General features: G+C 41.9%; 1 protein-coding gene across 13 annotated transcripts in view; it reads left to right on the forward strand.

Moving 5' to 3' along the window:
• MAP4K4 (mitogen-activated protein kinase kinase kinase kinase 4) overlaps positions 1–19,097 on the forward strand; it is a 167,264-nt gene extending 148,167 nt beyond the window's left edge. For all 13 annotated transcript variants that reach the window (XM_039548851.1, XM_039548857.1, XM_039548884.1 and 10 more), the window contains 7 exons: positions 3,370–3,513; positions 8,654–8,788; positions 11,167–11,267; positions 11,930–12,079; positions 12,945–13,104; positions 15,012–15,151; positions 15,877–19,097. In XM_039548851.1, the coding sequence (XP_039404785.1) occupies positions 3,370–3,513; positions 8,654–8,788; positions 11,167–11,267; positions 11,930–12,079; positions 12,945–13,104; positions 15,012–15,151; positions 15,877–15,960 (914 nt within the window). In that variant the 3' untranslated portion in view covers positions 15,961–19,097. The remainder of the gene's footprint in view (positions 1–3,369; positions 3,514–8,653; positions 8,789–11,166; positions 11,268–11,929; positions 12,080–12,944; positions 13,105–15,011; positions 15,152–15,876) is intronic.
• The last annotated feature ends 941 nt before the right edge of the window (positions 19,098–20,038 follow it).

Raw genomic sequence — 20,038 nt, forward strand, 5'->3', positions numbered from 1 at the left:
AGTGAAAGCTTTTCTCTGTTGTTGGTTTCTTGGCCAGAATCTATGGGGACACATGAATTTTTTCATTATCTAAATGTTAATAGTTGATGCTTGTGTATGTTACATACATGTTTATCTAGTATCCCTAAACTTGGCAGACTGTAAATGCACATGCAGCTCATTTTAAAAACTAAGGAAGAAGAGAATTGGCCATTGCCCTAAGTCATATGATTATTATATAGGTAACACAGTCCCCTCTCTTTTTTACATTTTTATAGCTCTTTCCAAGGCTTTAGTTCTCTTTTGGCGTTATTTCCAGCATTTCCTATTTCTCAGAACAGTACTGTTGTCCCAGTCTTCTTGCCTGCAAAACTGTGTCAATTAAATAGCTCTCCCAACACCTTGTCTTCCTATCTGCTGCTTTCTTTATTTCCAGAACTTACTGGTAAGAAATTTTACCCCAACACTATTTCTGCTTGAACTCCTGTGTAAAGTTCTCTGATAAAGTTAAGACTTGTGCAAATGTAAACTTCCAGGCTGTGAGAGGGCAAATCAGAGAGAAATCACATGGTGTCAGTAAAGATGACTCATAATTTCTCTGATCTGCCTTGTTTTGCCAGTAGCAATTCATGTTAATGGTTTTATATTTCTTTGATCTATGTATCTGACTGTTAGGGTAGTTTAAAGAATAGGTGTAAAATCCTAGAGGTGTTTTACGGCTGTAACACAGCCCTTCCCTGTTGAACATTTAGGGCCAAACTGATGGTGATACAAGTTGGTACACGTTTGCTTCTTGGTAAGGTTTAACTTCCTTTACCCTTAAGAAAATTAAACCATTTCATGGTGATGCTTTTCATTCAAAAACAGGGGGACTTGCTTTGCTTTGATTTGATTAGCCTTACCAGTGGTAATGCCAGTAGTATCTGGCAAGCTGCTAATTGCATTAGGTCTCTGATACTGTGTCTTCTAGTTTTGAGTGGTGAAAGTCAATGTTAATGACATGGATGCAGTTACACAGATTTTTACACCCAGCCTCCACAGACAGCCTGTGCTTTTTCAGGAAGCATTTGCATTTGTTTGAAAAAGCCAGAACTGCTTAATTGTAGGGTGGCAGTAGAAGAGCTCTGCTGTCTGCGAGTAAGGAGGATGTCCGCATTGTAAAATTCAAGCACTGCTTGCCACCAGCATAGTACCTTGTTAGTTTCATCTCCAAGTACATGTAGCTAAGGGAAGGGGGACAGGTGTGCATGAGAACTCAAAGCAGAAACAATTGCACCACAAAGGCAGCGGCAGGAGAGGTGAGGGTGGAGGCGGCAGCAATGGAGCCCTGATGTGCAAAGAGGAGAAGGGACCCTGAGGGAGCAGTTTGCATATGGCTTGCTTTGAATTGTAGCCCACACTGGAAAAAGTGCAGAAATGCATGTTGAAGCTTATAGCTTTAGTCAATGGGTACTGGAGCTGCAGGAAGGAGACCAGCTGCTGGGCAGTTCCTTGGCTGGTTTGGTGCTGCTTCAGCCTGTGCTAAGCCCTGACTTGTGTGTGTCTAGCTCTCCCTGCTTCCTTCTGCCACTTCTCAATCTGATGATGTCTCCCAGTATGAGAGAGAGTCTGTGTGAAATGCTCTTGGGTGAAATGCCTACTGCCCATGGGAGCTGTGGGATGGGATCCAGCTAGTGTTTAAAAAAAGATTGGATGTGGCACTCAGTGCCGTGGTTTAGTTGAGATGGTGCTGGGGCATGGGTTGAACTCAGTGATCTTGAAGGTCTCTTCCAACCCAGTGATTCTGTGATTAGTGCAAACCATGTGGGGGATGCGGAGGCAAGAGGTGGGCAGCAGAGGGATGAAGGAGGTGTCAGCAGCTAAAGGAGAGCCTGGAGGGTGACAGGCCTCCCAGGAGAAGTAGCAGAAGAGTAAATCCAAGCAAAAAATGCCTTGAGGCTGCTGGGACCTCTAAAGTTTTCTTACTGAGAAGGCTAGAGAGAGGAAAATGGAGAGATGCGTGATAATTTCTGAACTCACTATGGGCTGCATCTTTTTTTCTCATCCACCTAAAGGCTTTTAAGAGTGCTTCAGCATCAGCAGCTCAGCCCCCATCATTACTTCCTCCTGGCTGCAGCTCTGCTTCCCCCTAATACTCTCTCCCCTTTCAGAGATACTTGGTGTCCCCTGGGTCAGGCCTTCCTTTTTGCAAGCCACTCCCATGCCTGGTATCCAGGGTGTTGTTTAGGTGAGCAGTAATGCCCTTTTTCAGTACTGTAAGAAGGCATGTCACTGCTGTAGGTGCAGACTGCACTGAGACACACACACACACCTGGACACTGGGCACACCTGCTCTATCAGAAAAGGTTCATTATGGGATCAGCCCAGATGGCCCATTGGCATCAGTATAGTTGTGTGTGGGGTTAATTGTCTGACTAGGGATTAAGACCATTAAGCAGTGTAACTATGATGATCTTGTGTGAGTTTTGCTTTTCTTATTTCATTATTTTATTGTGCTAAAGCATGGCAAGTTTTATATTGGGATTGCAACATGGAAGCCTAATAAAGTGAGTCATACATTTGGTTTGATTTCCATTTCCTGTAGTGTATTTGAACTGTCTCTGCAAAATTTATGAGTTTCTGGACTTAAATATTATTGCAAATAAATAGTTATAAAATTTAAGAGTGATAACACAATAGGAATTTAAAACTTAGTCTCATATATATCTATGATGTAAAAAAAAAGTAATTGATTTTAAATAGTAAGGTTTTATGGTCTCTTGGAAAGTGTTCCAATGGACCTTTGGAACTTTGTATAAAGAAACTGGACTACTGACTTCTCTCGTCTATATTTGCTTGATCTTTAGGAGAAGCCTGTGGAAACACGAGATTACTGTTGTTCCTCTGGTTTTAACATTCAGATGGAAAAGATTGGTGTGAAGCTGGGAACAAACCCAGTGCCTATCCTTTTACAGGAGGGCTGCACCACAATCTGTTTCTCCCAGTGGGAACTGTTTTTACTGCCATGTCCATGTCAAAAGCATCCTGCTACCACCCCCCTAACAACAGCTAATACGTATTTGGAATACACAGGCTTGCATACCACTTTGTGCCTCACTCCTCCTCCAACATTAGCATGCCTTTTTGTTTGGGAACTGGTGCTCTAGAGAGCTCTCCGTGGTCTTCCAGTCTCTTACTCTTTTGGACACCGTTTGGTGTCAATAGACACTGTGGGCAGGTAATGTAGAGAGCCTCTGCATTGTAAGAGCTTTTAGGCTGCAGGCAAATGAGACCCAGTCAGCAGTGGTTAGACCTGCTTGAAACAAGTCAGTTGCTGTATCAATCATCACTTCATCAGAATATGTGGAAAAGGTGCTTACTAACTTGGATCTCTGGCTTTGTTTTTTCTAGGAGTGAACTTGTTGGTGGGCACTGAAAGTGGTCTGATGCTGCTAGACAGAAGTGGACAGGGGAAGGTTTATCCGCTCATCAATCGAAGACGATTCCAGCAAATGGATGTACTTGAAGGGCTGAATGTCTTGGTGACAATTTCTGGTAAAGTTAACTGTTGAACATTATATTTTTCCTCCATCTGGCATGGCATGGCAGAAAGATTTTCTTGGCAGCCTGTGTATTGAGGGGGAAGTCCTGACTGAAGTCAGTGGGTTTTCCATCATTTCACCTCTCTGAGTCTACAGTTTATTTCTGCAAGTGAATCGTTTTCCACACAACACCCATGCCTGGTTGCTCCCTGTCCTTCCTTCTGTGGGGTGACATTTAAAAATGCTGCACAAGTTGGGGGAAACGTCTGGCTTTGTTCCCTTGTTCAGTATTTGAGAGCTGGAAATTAATGTTTTGTGAAGTTTGGGAAAATGGCATTCTTTCCCTCTGTCATGATTGCCTTCAACCTGGCCTCTTTCTAACCAAAGCACAGTGTGCTACTTGGGTTTAAAGACATTTTTCTTGTGCGTTAGAATCTGTAGAATGGGGAAAGCTCTTGCAAAATAGGGAAGTAAGAGTGATGCGCAGTAAAAGTGTGAGAGAGAGGAGTACAGTGTGTACATGGTGTGGAAATGACCAGAGAGCAAGAAGGGAGATTGGTGCCTGGTCTCTCACTGGGTACAACTTGGGAATGACAAATTAATGGGAGATGAAGGGTGGTGGTGATGCTTGTGTTTGTTTTCTGTGTGCTGATGAGAAATATGTTGTATGAAGCTTGAGATTGCAGACTCTTAGACTCTAGAAAGTTATGGCATAAGGTTAACCTGCTGTTAGACAATTTGATGTGGTGCATTGTTAGTCTTTCTTCACTGGTGTTGTTCAGCCATTTACCTTCCTTTTGTTTTGGTTTGTTTGGGAACTAAGTCTTTGCTGTGCTGTGTGTGACTGGGAGAGGTTGTTAAATGAGGTTTCTCACAGGATTTGCTGTTGTTCAGACTCACCTAAACTTTGTTGAGGCTCCAGAATCTCTCTGAGTCTGCTGGAGGAGATCTCTGGCTCTCCCAACACTTATTCAAAAGGACACACAGTAGACAATTTAGTGGAATTTAATGCATTAGCCATGCGTTACCACAGATCCAAAGACCTATGCCCATGCTGCTGTCATCAACATGGGATTTGTTTCTGTCTGGAACAACTGAATTTTGTTGGTTTGTCACTTGCTGCATTCTCAGATACAGCTATGCTATGAAATCTATAAAAAGAAAAAGATGAATCAGGCAGCATTTAAAAATACACAACCTGCTGTGTGTCCTTTTGATGTCTAGTGCTGTATGTTAAAATATAAGCCGTTTGAAAGGCACCATTTGATAGATTTTATACTATAGCAGACCTTGTAAACAAAAATATTGTATAAGCCAACTTGTGTAAAATCTGTTGGTTTGAAACATATGCTACACAATTCACAAGTGTCCGTGATTCAGTCTTGTGTATAATTGTTTTAAGTTTATTGATGTTTGCGTCAGTCACAACTGGAGTACCCTGACACATCCGTTTTCTTTGTTTCCTTCAAAACTATTGCTTCCTCTGTGGAGACACGCTACATTAACCCTTAAGAAATCAGCTGATCTTTGTTCTATGCCTTTGTGTCTGTGCCATCTCCTGTGTTTTATGGGAGGTTACTGGAGTATGAGGCAGAAGAGGCATCCTTGCCCAGTGAAAGGCAGGGCTGGGGGAGCATATTCAGTGAAACCATAATGCTGTTATGCCCAAGCTTCCCCTTATATCCTGCTTTTGCCTTCTGTGCTCCACATCTCAGTTTTTTACTCTCATGCTGGACTTCCCTAAGCATCTTTTTATTTGTGATGAGTTGCTTCACCACTCCAGGCAAAATTGGGATGCTGGAATGAAGTTATGTTTCTGCAAATGGTGTGTTTTGGCAGATTAGTTATTGAACTCCCTCTGAGCTTTGTCCCCGCGCTGCTGCAGCTTCGCTGGGAGTATTGTTCAGCTCACTGTGGTGCACTCAGCTGTATGTTCCCCTGAGTTTTTTGGGAAGTGATGTGCTGATGGTGGTAGGGTTTGAAAGGTGTCACTGCGTTGTGCGAAGAAGCTGCCGTGTGCTAGGATTTTAAGAGGATTGTCACCTAAACTTGGTTTTAATAGACACACTCTTGAGTCTGAAAACATTATATCAATTCTTGACCCAATTTATATTTGAAGTACAGAACTTTTTGACAACAAAGCTTTTGATACTGAGATGCTGAGCCTTCTAGAAATGGTACAAGAAAGCCTTGCAGGTAAAGCAAGAGTAGTTGATTGGTTCTTCAGTTCATGCTGTTGAGAGGCAAAAAACATGGTTTCTTCTGCTGAGATGATACAGTGCAGAGTCATAAAACTGCTGGAGGAGAGAGTGGCAACATGCATACAGAACACGCTCCAGTTGTGGCTCCCTGAGGGTTTTGCCAGCCCAGCTGGCTGATGGTGGCACCAGAAAGGTAGGAGGAGATGACAAAGTGGAAGAACTGGTTGGAATCTGCCTGCTCAATAATTAAAAACCACAGTGACAATAAAAACAAAAACTCAATATAAGGAAAAGGACTTTGCCTTTGAAACTATGTCTGTGGGAGAATCCAGCCTGGGAGTTCTCATAGAATTCATTGTCTGATTAGTTCATTTGATGGCTGGAGCAGAGTTTTCTTTCTTATTCAATGGTCATAATGATTAGACCCCTGCAAAAGATAAAAAAGACCAGATTTCTGAGAGCTGTTTAAACTGACTGGTAGAGCTTTACAAGGAGAAGGATCTGATCTCTGCACTCCAAATGGGAACATTAAGAGCAGCAAAACTTGTTGAAATACATGCATAGCCATGTTTATATAACTAACTGGTCCTACTCTTTTCATGTCAGGCTGCAGAAAGGCAAAGGAATTTCCTGTCTTGTGACTTTTCCTTGTGGTCTAGACACCAAAACACAATGGGAACACACTTGAGATATTTCTCAGTTGTTTTGAAAAATATTTCTGGTTGGAGAGAAATACCCTGGTGCACATCATGTGAACCAAAAGGAAAAAATGTAGCCGCATGCTGGGAAATTCCCATGTGTACTGTTTGTTCTGAGTCTTCGAGTTTGAGTAAGCTACTGGGGAAGCTACAACCATGGAAGAATCTGAGGCAGAATTTATCTCCTTGTGGACAGGGACTCACGATGGTTTTAAAAGCATTTGGAACATTGTACTGACCCTGAGCCCTCTGAGTTCTTCCTTGCCCAGAACTGCAGTAGCTTCTGATATGAACTATGTTTCCTATTTTTCAGTGTTTTTAAAAGAGCCCTTGTGGCTATAATTTGCAGTGTTTTCATGGAAGGACCTTTCCTTGGTTACATGTGGGACTTCTGGAAATACTGTTTCCTGCTCTAGTCCTCCAAATCTTGAGAAAGCTACAGGAGTGGTAGGGCTTTACCCCTTTATGAAACATGGCTTAATAAATTTTAAGTCAGGAAGTAAATCAGGGTAATCATTTACTGCCAAATCTATAGTCCCATTTGTAATGGAGATAAACAATAGATGGTGCAGTGTTACTTCACATTTCATTGCATGGCATCAGAACAGAAGGGCTTTTAAAATTGAGTGACAGATCCAGTATTTGCAATCACCTCTCCAATTCCACTTTAAATTTAAGCTCAGTGAACAGACTTTTTACTTTGAAACTGCCTCTTCTTTTCCTCCTGTCCTTTCCCATCCAAGTAATCATAAAAAGATCTTTTAGACTGTATGTATTTTTAATGCAATGGCTTGTGGTGCTGGAGTCGATGGAGAAGCCTGTTTGCAAGCTGTGCTTCCCCATGTTGCTGCCTCAGCCCCTGCAGATGCTTTTCCTGACAAGACTACCTCTGTTGGGGATCCCCTGCCATCAGGGTAGGGGGTCTGTGCCAGCTCCGGCACAGCCAGCTCAATGTGGAGGATGGTCTCAATGCCTGGGCCTCATGTCCTGCTGCAGCCAGTATCCCCTGAGCAGCCACCTGTGAACTAATCTGTCAGCAGGCATCCTGTGAAAACTTAAATGACAAATTAAAGACATTTAGCAGAACTCTATAGCTGGATCTGGCTAGCAGGCTGCCAGGTGGACCATCTTGATAGGAAGTGGCTTTCGACAGCACAGACCAGTACAGTGTCGCTTGGCCAGCCCAGCAGTGACTGCAGTGACTTCTCTAGCAGCTGAGAAACACTGGACAGGCACATGGCACTTCATTGTGGCTGGTGAAGAACAAGCATGGAGCTACCCCACTGACAAGTAGGGTCCCTGAGAGCATCTCCTGTTTCCTTTCCTTTCACAAGGACCTCATGGAGCCTTATTAAATGGCTCCTAGTCAAAGCAGGGGTGATCTCCCTTCCTCAGCCGCAGCTTCATCTGTGGAACTGTAATGGCTTCAAGCAGCAAAGCAGCAGGAGAAAAGAGGATGCAAGCTTTGTGTATGTGCATTTAGGACTATCTTCTCACTAGTTCAGCAAATGCTTTGTAGGCCATTAGTTGTTAAAGAATCACTGATAAAGTTTGTCATGAACCTTGCATTCATTCAAAGAGGCCTTCTCCTATCAAGAGTTAAAAGTCTGAGGCGTATTTCGATGATGTGGCAGATGCATTGTCAGTTGAAGATAGGGCAGCCTGGGCAGGTAGCTTCTCTCACCTGTGGAGAAGAAACACCTTTCACAGTTTCTGTGTGCAGTCTGATAAGTATTACACCCTTGCAGTTCAAGGGAAGGGCTGCTGACAAAGCAGTCATCAGCTTTTAGCAAGCAGATGAAGTTTCAGGTCTCATATTACATCCTCCTGCTCTCCTACAGTTTTGTGTCAAAAAGAGCCATTCTGACTCAGCTATATATATATATATATATATATTTTTAATCTCAGTGCATGACTCTCTTGTGCTTTTGTTGTGGGAATTCCCTGTTCTAGTGGAAGTTGTCTAGGTCCTAAGAACCAGATAGCTGAAGAGTTATTCCCTTGAGTTTGTCATTTATGTTCGTGTAGTATTGCCATGTGTCTCTGTCATTGATTATCGGGAAAGTGCGTGTCTGGGTGGAGTCTAGAGTGAAGCTGTTATGGATGTAAAAGCTAAGGGAGATGTCTGTGGTTGCAGCATTTTCTCCTTCATTGTTGTTTTGGTTTGCTTTGCAGGGCTTTCTGTTTGCCTGGGTAGGGCTTTTTGCAAGTATCTTCCTATGGAGATAAACCATTGTTTTAATTTTGTGGCCAGGTAAGAAGAACAAGTTGCGAGTTTACTATTTGTCATGGTTAAGAAATAAAATCCTTCACAACGATCCTGAAGTAGAAAAGAAACAGGGCTGGACAACGGTGGGCGACTTGGAAGGCTGTGTGCACTATAAAGTTGGTGAGTAGCAAATGCAGTAATCAAATAGTTGGGACAAAGGATGGCTGAGAAAGGGAACTGCAGTGCATGTAGCTATTGGGTTTAAAGTTCGGTCGGTTTTATTTCTAGCTGTCTTACCTGTTTCTCAGGGTGAACTTGATGGCAAAGCACCAAAATAGATGGCAAGTTACAGGGTTAAATTGAAGATGAGAGGGATTTTGTGGTGAGACGATGGGCTGGGAACTGGAGAGTGTGCAAATCCCATCTGTCTCCTTCCTGTAATGGATGCAGCTTCCAGAAGGATGCTGATATGGGCAGTGAGGGCTGGTAACATTTCACCAGGTCTATTAGACCCTTTAGGTAATAGAGGGATTCTTGTCCCCAGCAACTGTTTTCTTTGCTAACAGGTTTCCCTGATCTTGTACCATGATGAATTTACATGCTGGAATAGATTGAAAAAAGTCTCTCTTTAATTAGATTTTAGAGACTGGGGGAAAAAAAAAGAGTGGGAGGAGAAAGGAAGCCCAGGTAGCAGATGAGCTTTGGGGAAGTATCTGGGAACAGAGGCATGTCTTTAACTTCAGGATGATTCATTGATTCCCCTTAGCTCATGAAATTCCCTAATGCCATCTCAGATCTGCTGCAGTACAGTTACAGAATCAAGTGTGTTTTCATTAGACAGGTGCCCTTTGAGTGGTTTTAAGTAATTTAAATGGATTTGGCTATAGAAACTTCCACCAAAGCTGGTGAAAGACATGTAGCATTCACAGCCAGCGGAGTATACAGTGAGCCTGCTGCCCTGCAGGTGGGAATATGAACCAAGAGCTCTTTCTGCTGCTTCGGTTTCATGGTGCATCCTAATGGGCACTGGATGTTGCCTCTGATTTGATTTTCTCCCAAGAGCCAGCTCAGTTCCTTTCCAGCTGTGTCAGTCGGTGTGGAGCAGCAGCAATCAAACTGTTCTCAGTCTCCTCCTGTCATGCTCATGCTCTTGGAAAAACCTGCTAATGGGGCGTAATCAATAACAATGGCAGTAAGTGACTGCTGAACCAGGAGCTTGACCCCGAAAACAATTAATAATGCACTTCTCTGGTATCATACCCCAGGGTGTCAGCAGCATAATGAAGTGGCCTGTTAACAATACATCAACAGCTATTGAAAGGAGGCTTTCCAGCAGGGAAGCGTCTGAAACAAAGAGCATTCTCTTCCAGATGAAGAGGGGTTTGTTACCCTGGGCTGCAGCCTGGCACTGAACTTCCCTCTGAACCACAGAAATACAGTAGACTTTTTCAGGTAGTGAGAGGCCTCTTTGACAGCTGCGCTTCAGTTCCCAAGAAGGACAGCTCTGCCAGTAGTTGGGCTTGCAGTCTGGACGCTGTCACCGAGGCAGCTGGCACTGATCACTTCCTTGTCTCTTTGATGCAACAGGGGTCTCCGATGTCAGGGTGAAGTGGTATTTATGGATCTCAGTTGCTTCAGGCAACTTTTGGCTCCTCTAAATGAGAAATTGCTCTTTTGAAACTTAAGATTTGGGTGAATTCCCAGATAGCACCCAGAGCAAATAATAAGAATTATCAAATGTCCCCTTTCACAGATGAGGTGGTGTTGTTCAACACCCCCCTCTTCTCCGTGAAAAAATTCCAGGAAGTCTTATAAGCTAGACAAGACTGAACAAAAGCTCTGTTTTTAGTCAGTACAGCTGTGGAGGTTGAGAGAATTTTTTTTGTCTGTTGAAGAAGTGTCAAGTCCCTTAACACTTACAGCTCAGTAGTCTTGCTTTCCTGCACAGCTAAAAGAGAAAGCAGTAGTGTGGATCATTATTGTAATAATGCTTTATTTCTGATTATTTCTGTGAATCTTTTTTCTTTTTCTCAAATGAGTTATGTCAGACTTTAGGGACAAAGGAAAGTGCTCCACTATCAAGCTTGCCTTTTGCTTTTGAAATTGAGTTATGTTGTAATTTTTTTTTTCTTCCTCCTTTCCTCTGGGTAGTTTCTCCATCAGCTCAAAGTACCACTGCCAGTGCTGTGACTGGAACTGCCAGTAATGGACTCTTCCACAGTCACGGCCTTCTTTTATTGGAATGTCCCTGTCTGAAAATTCATTTTCCTGTCTTGATGACTAAGCACTGTCCAATGTGGAAAAAAATAAGTGGAAATAAGTGTGTACTGACTAATTAATTCTAAAGATGGTGACACGGTCAGTTGCTAATAAGAGTAATGACTTTTGTAGCATAAATGTATCAAAGAGCTTAACTTCATAGAAGTAGCAATCCTAAAATATAGTGTTACTAAAACTCTCAGTATTTCTTCATACTTACATAAATTGTCTTCTTTCTTGACGTAACTGGAATGACTTTGTAATTATGCTGAATTATTTTTTGTTTTCTTTAATTTCAGTAAAATATGAAAGAATCAAGTTCTTGGTAATTGCATTGAAGAGTTCTGTGGAAGTCTATGCATGGGCACCAAAGCCATACCATAAATTTATGGCCTTTAAGGTAACAGTATATTTCAGCCATAGGTAGGATTTTCCCATAACCACTTGCAGTTATCCCTTTTACAAAAATGTTCTGACATTGTATCATGGCCATGTTCCAAGTTCTTTGGTAAATCTCCACAAACTTTGTATTATATTTTAATTTAGGAGGGGTTTTTTTTTTAATTCTAGGAGACAATACACTTAAAGGTCTAAATTATAACCGAGCATAAACTAATAATGACACAATATCACAAGTCTTTGTTTGCTCTGAGTGATACTCAGCATTGTTATGGGACTATTTTTGAATGCTGCTAGAATGAAATTAGCTGGCTTGGTATAATTGCCAGGCTGATTTACAGACAGTTACTGTTGGTTGTGCAGATAGAAGTAAGTACTACAGGAGTGCTGAATTGCCCTGAACTTTGGGGAGAACAATTCTTACTAAAAAAGCAAACAGGCCAAGTAAACCTGACAGAAAATAGCTTAGGTGATTGAAATGCAGCAGTTTGCAGAGTAATCTGTCCTTATTCATGAGAGACATGTTAGCCTAATGTGTCTGGTGTCTAGGGACCAGAGGGATGTGGAGGAATAAACCCACAATGTGTGCATGCGAGCATATTTTTATAAACCCCACTGTTTTTTGAAGCACTAAAGTAAATCTCACTGATGGTTGTCTCACAGTCATTTGGAGAATTGGTACATAAGCCATTGCTGGTGGATCTAACCGTAGAAGAGGGCCAGAGACTAAAAGTGATCTATGGCTCCTGCGCTGGCTTCCATGCTGTTGATGTGGATTCAGGATCGGTCTATGATATTTATCTACCAACACATGTAAGAGCTGCTGCTGTGGTTGGGTTTTTCTCTTTCTTTCTGGTGGATCACACCACCCCCTCCCCCGCCCCAACCCCTTCCTTTCCCCAAATGACTGATGTGTCTGGCTGTCCCTGTGGATCACTGCCGGATGTTTGCAGTGGTAAATTGGATGGAGGGGTCTAAGCAGATATGGCCACATTTGCCATGGGGTTTGTGCCTCACTGTCAGTCCTCATGTCATAGTCAGTATGTCTCTATGGTCTGGAGTTGCCCACTCAGATCTGACGTGGACCAGTGTGACTGTTCCAGGGGTAGCAGGTAAATGGCCAAGTGCCCAGCAAATGCCCAGCAGCACAAATGACACAACAGCCCACTGATGGGTTTCAAAAGGGTTGGCCTTAGTGGTGGTTTTTGTTCTAAGGCCAGGTGGCCTTAGTTACCAAGATTTCCTGTTGGTCATTGTACACAGAGGTGTCAGATGGGCCACCCCAAGCACTATCCAGTGCAGTGCAGAGATCTGAGGTCTGCATCTGCAGTGCTTGCTCCAGGCTCCCTTTCTGCCCATGAAAAGAAATAGGCACCCCTACAGAGGAATTAATCTTTCCTTGGTTTAGATGTCTGCCTTAGGATGAGAGGATTTATGCTTCAAGGGTTTACAGGTCTTGGTCACCGTGTATGGTGTCTAGCTCGAGGGGAGCAGATCTAGTGCTTCTAAAGTGAGTGAATTTGGGACTAGATGATCTTTAGGGTCCCTTCCAACCCAATCCATTCTATAATTCTGTGAATCCCTGATGTGTCAGCCAAAACCAAAACCCACTAATTTCTTTCTTCTAGCACAGGATCTGCAGCATTAAAACAAAAGTTTCCTCTTTCTGTCTCTGTAGATCCAGAGTAGTATCCAGCCTCACGCAATCATCATTCTCCCAAACACGGATGGGATGGAGCTACTGGTCTGCTACGAGGATGAAGGAGTTTACGTCAACACATACGGAAGGATAACCAAGGATGTGGTTCTGCAGTGGGGAGAAATGCCAACTTCAGTTGGTAAGTGCCTCTGGTGTGCCATGTACAATGTGCTCTTGGGGAGTGTGAGTCTGTGCACATGGGCAGAAGGAGGGAACATCGAGTGTGCTGCTTCTGCATCTGAAGTCAGTGCTGTATTATTTCTGGAAAACAGCTGTTTTGGCTGAAGTTTTTGTGAACAAAACCCAAACAATCAAATTGTGGAGTTCATGATTGAAAAACTCACCATGACCTCTGTAGGCCGCTGCAGAATTTTTGCTAGATAGCCACAAAGCTGTAGAAACCTTTCAGTATAAAGGCATATAAAGTGGCAGAGGAATAAAATATTATGGGTAAGTCCATGTAGATAACAAAAGGTGTACCTCATTTGATGTCTTTAATTCACCTTCAGATTACTCATCTCTCCAGCTCAAAATAAGGTTGAGAGTGAGAACAATAAGTGTAGTACACAAGTACACACCAGAATCCCTCTTGCTTGTGCTGCTGTAATTCAGTGCGGAGCATAGCGTGGGCTGTGGTCACACCTTCCTTTTGTTGGGCAAGCACATTGCATTTTATGGGCTGTGGGATGCCTGCACATATTGGGAGATGACTGCTGATAGCTGTTTGAGCAGCAGGAACAACAATGGAGGAGGAAATTTAAAGACATTTCATGCACAGCATGTTCACTCCTGTGCTGATTAACTCTTGACTAGATCTAAAAGCAAGCAGAATATATCAGCTGGCAAATTCCAGAGCCTTTGGAGATTGGAATGCTTGTGAAGTAGTAAATGGCACTGAGGCAGCCAACACCATTTGAACATCTTGTCTGGCAATTTTTAGAAACTATTTGGCCCAGTTAGCACTAGTGAAATATTTAAAAATAAATAATTTTCCATCAGGATGGTATATGCACTGTTGGTGTACATTATATTGTAGTAGATAATTTGGTTTAATTTCACTGAAAACTAATATGAATATGTTATATAAAAGGAAAGTACTGCAAAATTAAGTATTTTTAAATTTTTCTGGCTAGGAAGTAGTTTTTATTTTTCTGTTAAGAATGCAAATCAGAGGCAACAGCTTAGTCTTCATTAAGTTCCCCATATGTTATTTTTGACAGCATTCCTAAGACTATCCATCAAACTGCTTTGTGAATATACCTTTGCATAATGCTGGTGACTATACTTTTTATTTAATTTTCTTACTCCTGTCAAAAATAGATTGTTTTCCTCACACTACTACTAATCTTGTTCCCCTGTGACACTAAGGAAAAATGTTTGATTTGTTGCTTTATTTGTACACAAAGGAATGCACTATGTCAAATAATAGTATTTCTACTTTGAGAGTTTAATGTGAACCTCTTGAGAGATATACGGAATGATTTTCAGTTGGCTTTTGCAAGGAGATCAGTTTTTCAAGTATTACTCCTATTAAGAGAGCCTAGGTAATTTTTTTCTAGTTTTACCTTTCCCTCTCATTCTTTGTTTTTGCTGACAAACTCCTTCAAGGAGGGAAAATAACATGTAAGACACAGAGCTGGTGCTTGGGACACACTGTAGTGGATGGGCTTAGTCTATTTAAACCTTGGCTTCTGCTTTCTCCTAGTCAACACCTAATTAATCCATCTCTTTGTCCCAGACTTGGAGAAGAGGCCTGTGTAAAAATTCAATGTTCCCTCAGTTTAATTAAAGGTTATAGAGTTTCCTTTGTTACAAATGCTCAAGGAAGAAGTATATAACATAGAAAGCACGCAAAAGAAATTAAAATAAAAAAAGGTATTTTTTAGGTACATGTTCTGAGGACAGAAATAGCACTCTGAACATGTGTGTAGCTACAATAACACACATGCAGGTAATTTTTAACTAGAGTGTATCAGGATATTCTGTGCTTTTTCCATTTTTCCTGTTGCCCTCTGCCCATGCTAATGTGCTGTTTTCTCTCCAAAGCATACATCCGATCTAACCAGATCATGGGCTGGGGAGAAAAAGCTATCGAAATCCGGTCGGTGGAAACTGGACACTTGGATGGTGTGTTCATGCACAAAAGGGCACAAAGACTCAAATTCTTATGTGAACGCAATGACAAGGTACATTCCCTCCCACCAAGTTTGTTGCCAAGATGATAAACGTGTGCTTCAGTTGGGTACTTAGGTTGGGTTGACCCTGACCAGCAGCTAAACACCCAGCCAGCCTCAAGCTCTCTCCCCTCTCCCATGGAAGGGAAAGAAAATAGTCAGAAGGCAAAAAGACTCATGGATCGAGATATGGACAGTTTAATAAGCCAGCAAAAGCTGTACGTGCAAGCCACACAAAGTAAAGAGTTAATACATGGTCTCCCGTGGGCAGGTGGATGTTCAGATGTTTTCCACACATAATGCTTTCTTGGGAAGACAGATGTCATCACCACAATGTCCATCCTATCCTCTCCCTTTCCCTGAGCCTTTATTGGTGTACATGATGCTCTATATTATGGGACATCCATTTGGTCAGTTTGGGTCAACTGTCCCAGCATTGTCCCCTTCCAGCCTCTTGCCCATCCCAGCCCTCTTGCCTTTTAGGGGTGAGGGAGCTGGAGAGAAAGCCCTGATACTGTGAAGTATTGTTCAGCAGTAGCCAAAACACTGGTGTGTTAACAACACTGTTTAACACAGATGCAGAGCCCTGAACCCACAGGCCACATGAGGAGCATCAACTCCATCCCCACCAGCCCAGACCAGCACTGCAATTGCACTGCAAATACTGGGGACAGTGAAGGCACATTAGAACCAGTGCTGTCCTACCTGTTGAGTTTGCTGATCTCTTTTCTTTGCAGGTTTTCTTTGCCTCCGTGCGGTCAGGTGGAAGCAGTCAAGTCTATTTCATGACCCTTGGCAGGACTTCACTTCTGAGCTGGTAGAAGCGGTGGGATTTGGAGAGGAATTGCTGACATCCAGAGTCTGAGATCTTCATAACTTGGAATTATTTTCAACTGGAGTACAGACCTGCACGAATGCAGCACTCTGTGTAAATGTGTGTGCAGGCATCACTGGTGTTAGGTTTCTTTATGTTTTTCAACTGAGGCTGCGACGCAGCTGGTGCTGTAAAGATATTGCCATCAGGTGCTACAATGTCTTTGAGATTTGGGATCACGCTAGAAAGCTACAGGTCTTCTTTTCCCTTCAGCTCCAGGATTCCTAGGATTTGAAGGACTCTGTTTGTTAGTGTTAAAACAGAGAAGGGGGAAAAAAGGAAGAAAACCAAACCAGGCTTACCATGAATATGCTGTTTGTTGAGTGGACAGGAGGCAGGCAAGAGAAGGTGAGAAGTGGTGTAGAGAGTCAGACTGGCTGAAACAGAGGGCAGATCTAGTCTAGTAATGTTAACAATGTATTTAATTGACATTTCTTTTTTGTAATGTGACAATATGTGGACAAAGAGGAAGGTGCAGGTTTTAAGAAGTTAATATTTATAAAATGTGAAAGACACAGTGACTAGGATAACTTCTTCTTGGGGACAGGGAGGGTGGGAAGGGGCTTGGGGTGGAATTCTTAGGGTTTTTTTGTTTCTGCAGTTTTATTTTGGCCTGGCCAATAACTTTAGTCATTTTCTGTGTACCAGGTGTTGCCTGAAACATGTGCAGATGATAAAAAAAGAAAAAAAGGAAAAAAAAAATTCATTTTCTATAATGATTCTGTGTTAGGCCAGAACTTGGTTATGTCACAGTATTAGCACTGCCTCAGTTAAAGGTTTAATTTTTGTTTAAACCTAGAAGTGCAACAACAGTTTTACCACAGTCTGCACTCGCAGAACTAAAAAAAAAAAGAAAAAAAAAGAAAAAAAGAGAAATAAAATCCAAACTACATATGTTTATTTTTTGTGCCTACCTCATTGTTTTTAATGCATAAAATAAAAGAGGTGGTTTAGTTTATACGTTTTTAGAAGAAAACCATTAATGTCTAATTTAATCTTAATACCAAAACTACCAGATTGAAAGGTTTCTGACTGTTATTGCATAGCGAGTTTCAGCAGGAGGAGAGAGTAGTCCGTGGGGGCAATAGTTGTAGCGGTATGGCAGTGAGACACTGATTAATGTAATTTGCTTACAAAATTTGGTAAAGCAAGCATTTTTTAAACCAGTTTCATCCTTAATAGAAGTCTGAATTTAGCCTAAACCAGAGGTTTCACTCTTCTAACACGTGGGCTTAGTAACAGGCAGGTAAAAATAACTAGGCTAGTTCTATAAATTGTTAAATGTTGTAGGAAACATTTTGGGGCGGTGATGTTTTTCTTTTTTAAGAATGCAATGCACTAAAACTCTTTTAAGAATGTAGTTAATACTGCTTATTCATAAAAACAGCGTATACCTGTGTTTAGATGTAAGATCCCAGCTCTGGCTTTTTTTCTTTCTTTTTTTTTTTTTTAAGTCAGTTTTATTTTATGAATAAGTTCTGACATTTTTAATAAATGTCTTGAGAGTAATAATTTGTTTAGTGGCTACATGTTCATTACTTGAGAACTCTTGAGTGTATAATAATCTGTTGATGTTGTAATAATGCACAGTGTCACAATTCAGCCATTTTCCTTTTTGTTTTCTTTTTTTTCTTTTTCCTTAATTCCTTTGGTGGGGTACTTTGCTGACAGCTGCCTTAAGCTGTTCATTCAGTGAACAGGCTCTCAGTGTTTCATGGGCTTTGTCTTCTGCTGTGGTTAACTTTCCTTCATGGCATGACAGGTAGGGCTTTTTAAACACGTATTCTTCAATTCAGTCAAGCTGATGGCTCAAGCGACTGGTCACACAATCAATTAAGAGCCAAGAGCACCAAGTGTGCAAAGCTCAGACTCAACAGACCCTTCTTTTGGTGTCAAATCTGACTGCTGTAAATCCTTCAACCCCAGTCAGCGCTGCTGCTGAAGACTCTCCTTCGAACATCGTAGATGGTTGAAAAGTGAGCGGTAAATGCGTACCTCCAGCGCATGTGTGTGCACACAGCAACCCCCACTCCCCCACCCCCCAAAAAGAATCAAAACTCAAGAAAGCCTTACATTTGCTGGCGGAGGAATACCTAGAACTATTTTTTTTTTTAATTGTATGACTTTTGGATAGTGTCGAAGGTGAAGGATGTGTTCTTTTCAGGCCTGGTGTGGTCAGCCAGAAGAACGATCAACCTTTTGTACTATAATGAACTAAAGGGGACTTGAAAATGCAACGTGATGGTAGACATGGGTGTAATCACAGAGCTGCCCTGTAGTGTAGTTTGCCGAAGCTGATTCGATCGAATGTCAGTCTGCGTGATTTAAATCTTCCAGTGCTATGTGGTCAAAATTAATCTAGTCCTTGGAAGCTAATGCTATTCACCTAGAAGAAGATGCTCCAGTGCTGTAGGGATGCCCAGGTCATGGATATGTGCTGTTGAAGTTTTGAGGCTCCGGGGGAGGGTGGAAATCTCCTTCCTTCAGTGGGTCTGCCCATCTGGCAGCTTCTGCCTCCGCAGAAGTGCCAACATGGCAAGGTAAAAACAGTATTACAAAACCACTTCATATACCAACATCGAACTCTTCAAACAGTGCTTTTGTAAGCAAAGAAGAAAAGAAAAGCTCCTAGGTTTAGTTTTAAGCTTTAATAAGTAATAATTTTCTGTATCTTTAAGTCAAAGTAACCCTAACTTGTATGACTGCAGTGTTTTTATTTTTTATCTTATGCACATGTTATGTTGGAGAAAATGTTTACAAAAATGGTTTTGTTACACTAATGTGCATCACATATTTATGGTTTATTTGAAAGTGATTTTTGTGGGTTTTTTAGTTTTTCATAGTAGTAGTAGTACACTTTTTGTGATTTATAACCCCAAACTCTGCTGATTATAAAGATGCTAAACAATAATACAAAATGACAAACTGCATTAAAATTACTAATCGTAGAGCTGCAAAGCAGACTGGTGACAAGTAAAACACTCAGCCTTTTTTTTGCAGTGCTATCTAACTTGTCTTCTGTGTATTATGGAAATTACTGTTTTTTCCCCGTTTTTCCTTAAATAAAGTCAAATTGACACCTATTGTATGTGGAAAGTACTTTGAATATCTACTGGCTGCAGAAGTCAAGCTGCATGTTGCCTAGTTGCATGTTACCATAAGAACAAAAGTCTTATTGTCAAATCTCATAATTTTAGAGACTTTGACAATAAATACAGGCTTTTGAGGGCTTTTTTTGTTGTTGTTCTTTTTTTTTTTTTTTCTAAAGCCCAATCTCCTGATGCAGTTGCTCTTTTGAGAATTGCAGTTTTACTTTTACAGTGAAAATCTTAGAAATGTGAGTGTGGGCCCGGAAAGAAGTTGTGCAAGGAGAGCTTGGGTGCATTGTGAACGTGCCCGCCTGCCACGCCGCCTTCAGGCATGTGGTTTTTGTAAGCTGGTATTGCTTATTGTCAAGAGTGCAATGAACGGCAGTCCTGAGCCAGACTCTTGCACAGCATAAAAGCATGGCTCCAAAAAAGCCAAGCTTTCCTAGTCATAAGCCACAAATACTGAGCAGGTTTGATGCTAAGATGCTGTTTTCGTCCCCAGGGTTTCCCTTGGGCTTTGCCTGTGTTTTTTCACCACAGGCTGTGTCTGTTTTCTGAAGTGGAGATAAACAGTAGACATTTCCTTCCGACTAGGCTGGTTTCTGTGTGAGGAGGAGGAGGAGGAAGTCTGTGGTCCCAGACTTCGGCCTTTCCTTTCACTCTCATCTGCAGAAGGCATGGGGTGTGGTGTAAGTTGAAAAATGTTTCAGGGTTTCACTTGCTTCCTACAGACAAAGGTATCTGAAATCCTTGAGCCTCACAGCTTTTCCGCTTCTGCAAGGATAGATATTCTCTGAGCTTGAAGAGCTCAGGACCAGACAACTGCTGGTCAGGGTCCTACTGGCTCTGCTCCAGTTGCTGCTTCAGAGCTGCTGGTTCTCCTCAGTCATCCATGACCCACTGAAGGCTTCCCTCAGTAAAACGTGCTTAGGTGCA

Source organism: Corvus cornix, chromosome 1 (assembly GCF_000738735.6).
Source record: "Corvus cornix cornix isolate S_Up_H32 chromosome 1, ASM73873v5, whole genome shotgun sequence".
In the NCBI taxonomy this organism is placed as follows: domain Eukaryota; kingdom Metazoa; phylum Chordata; class Aves; order Passeriformes; family Corvidae; genus Corvus; species Corvus cornix.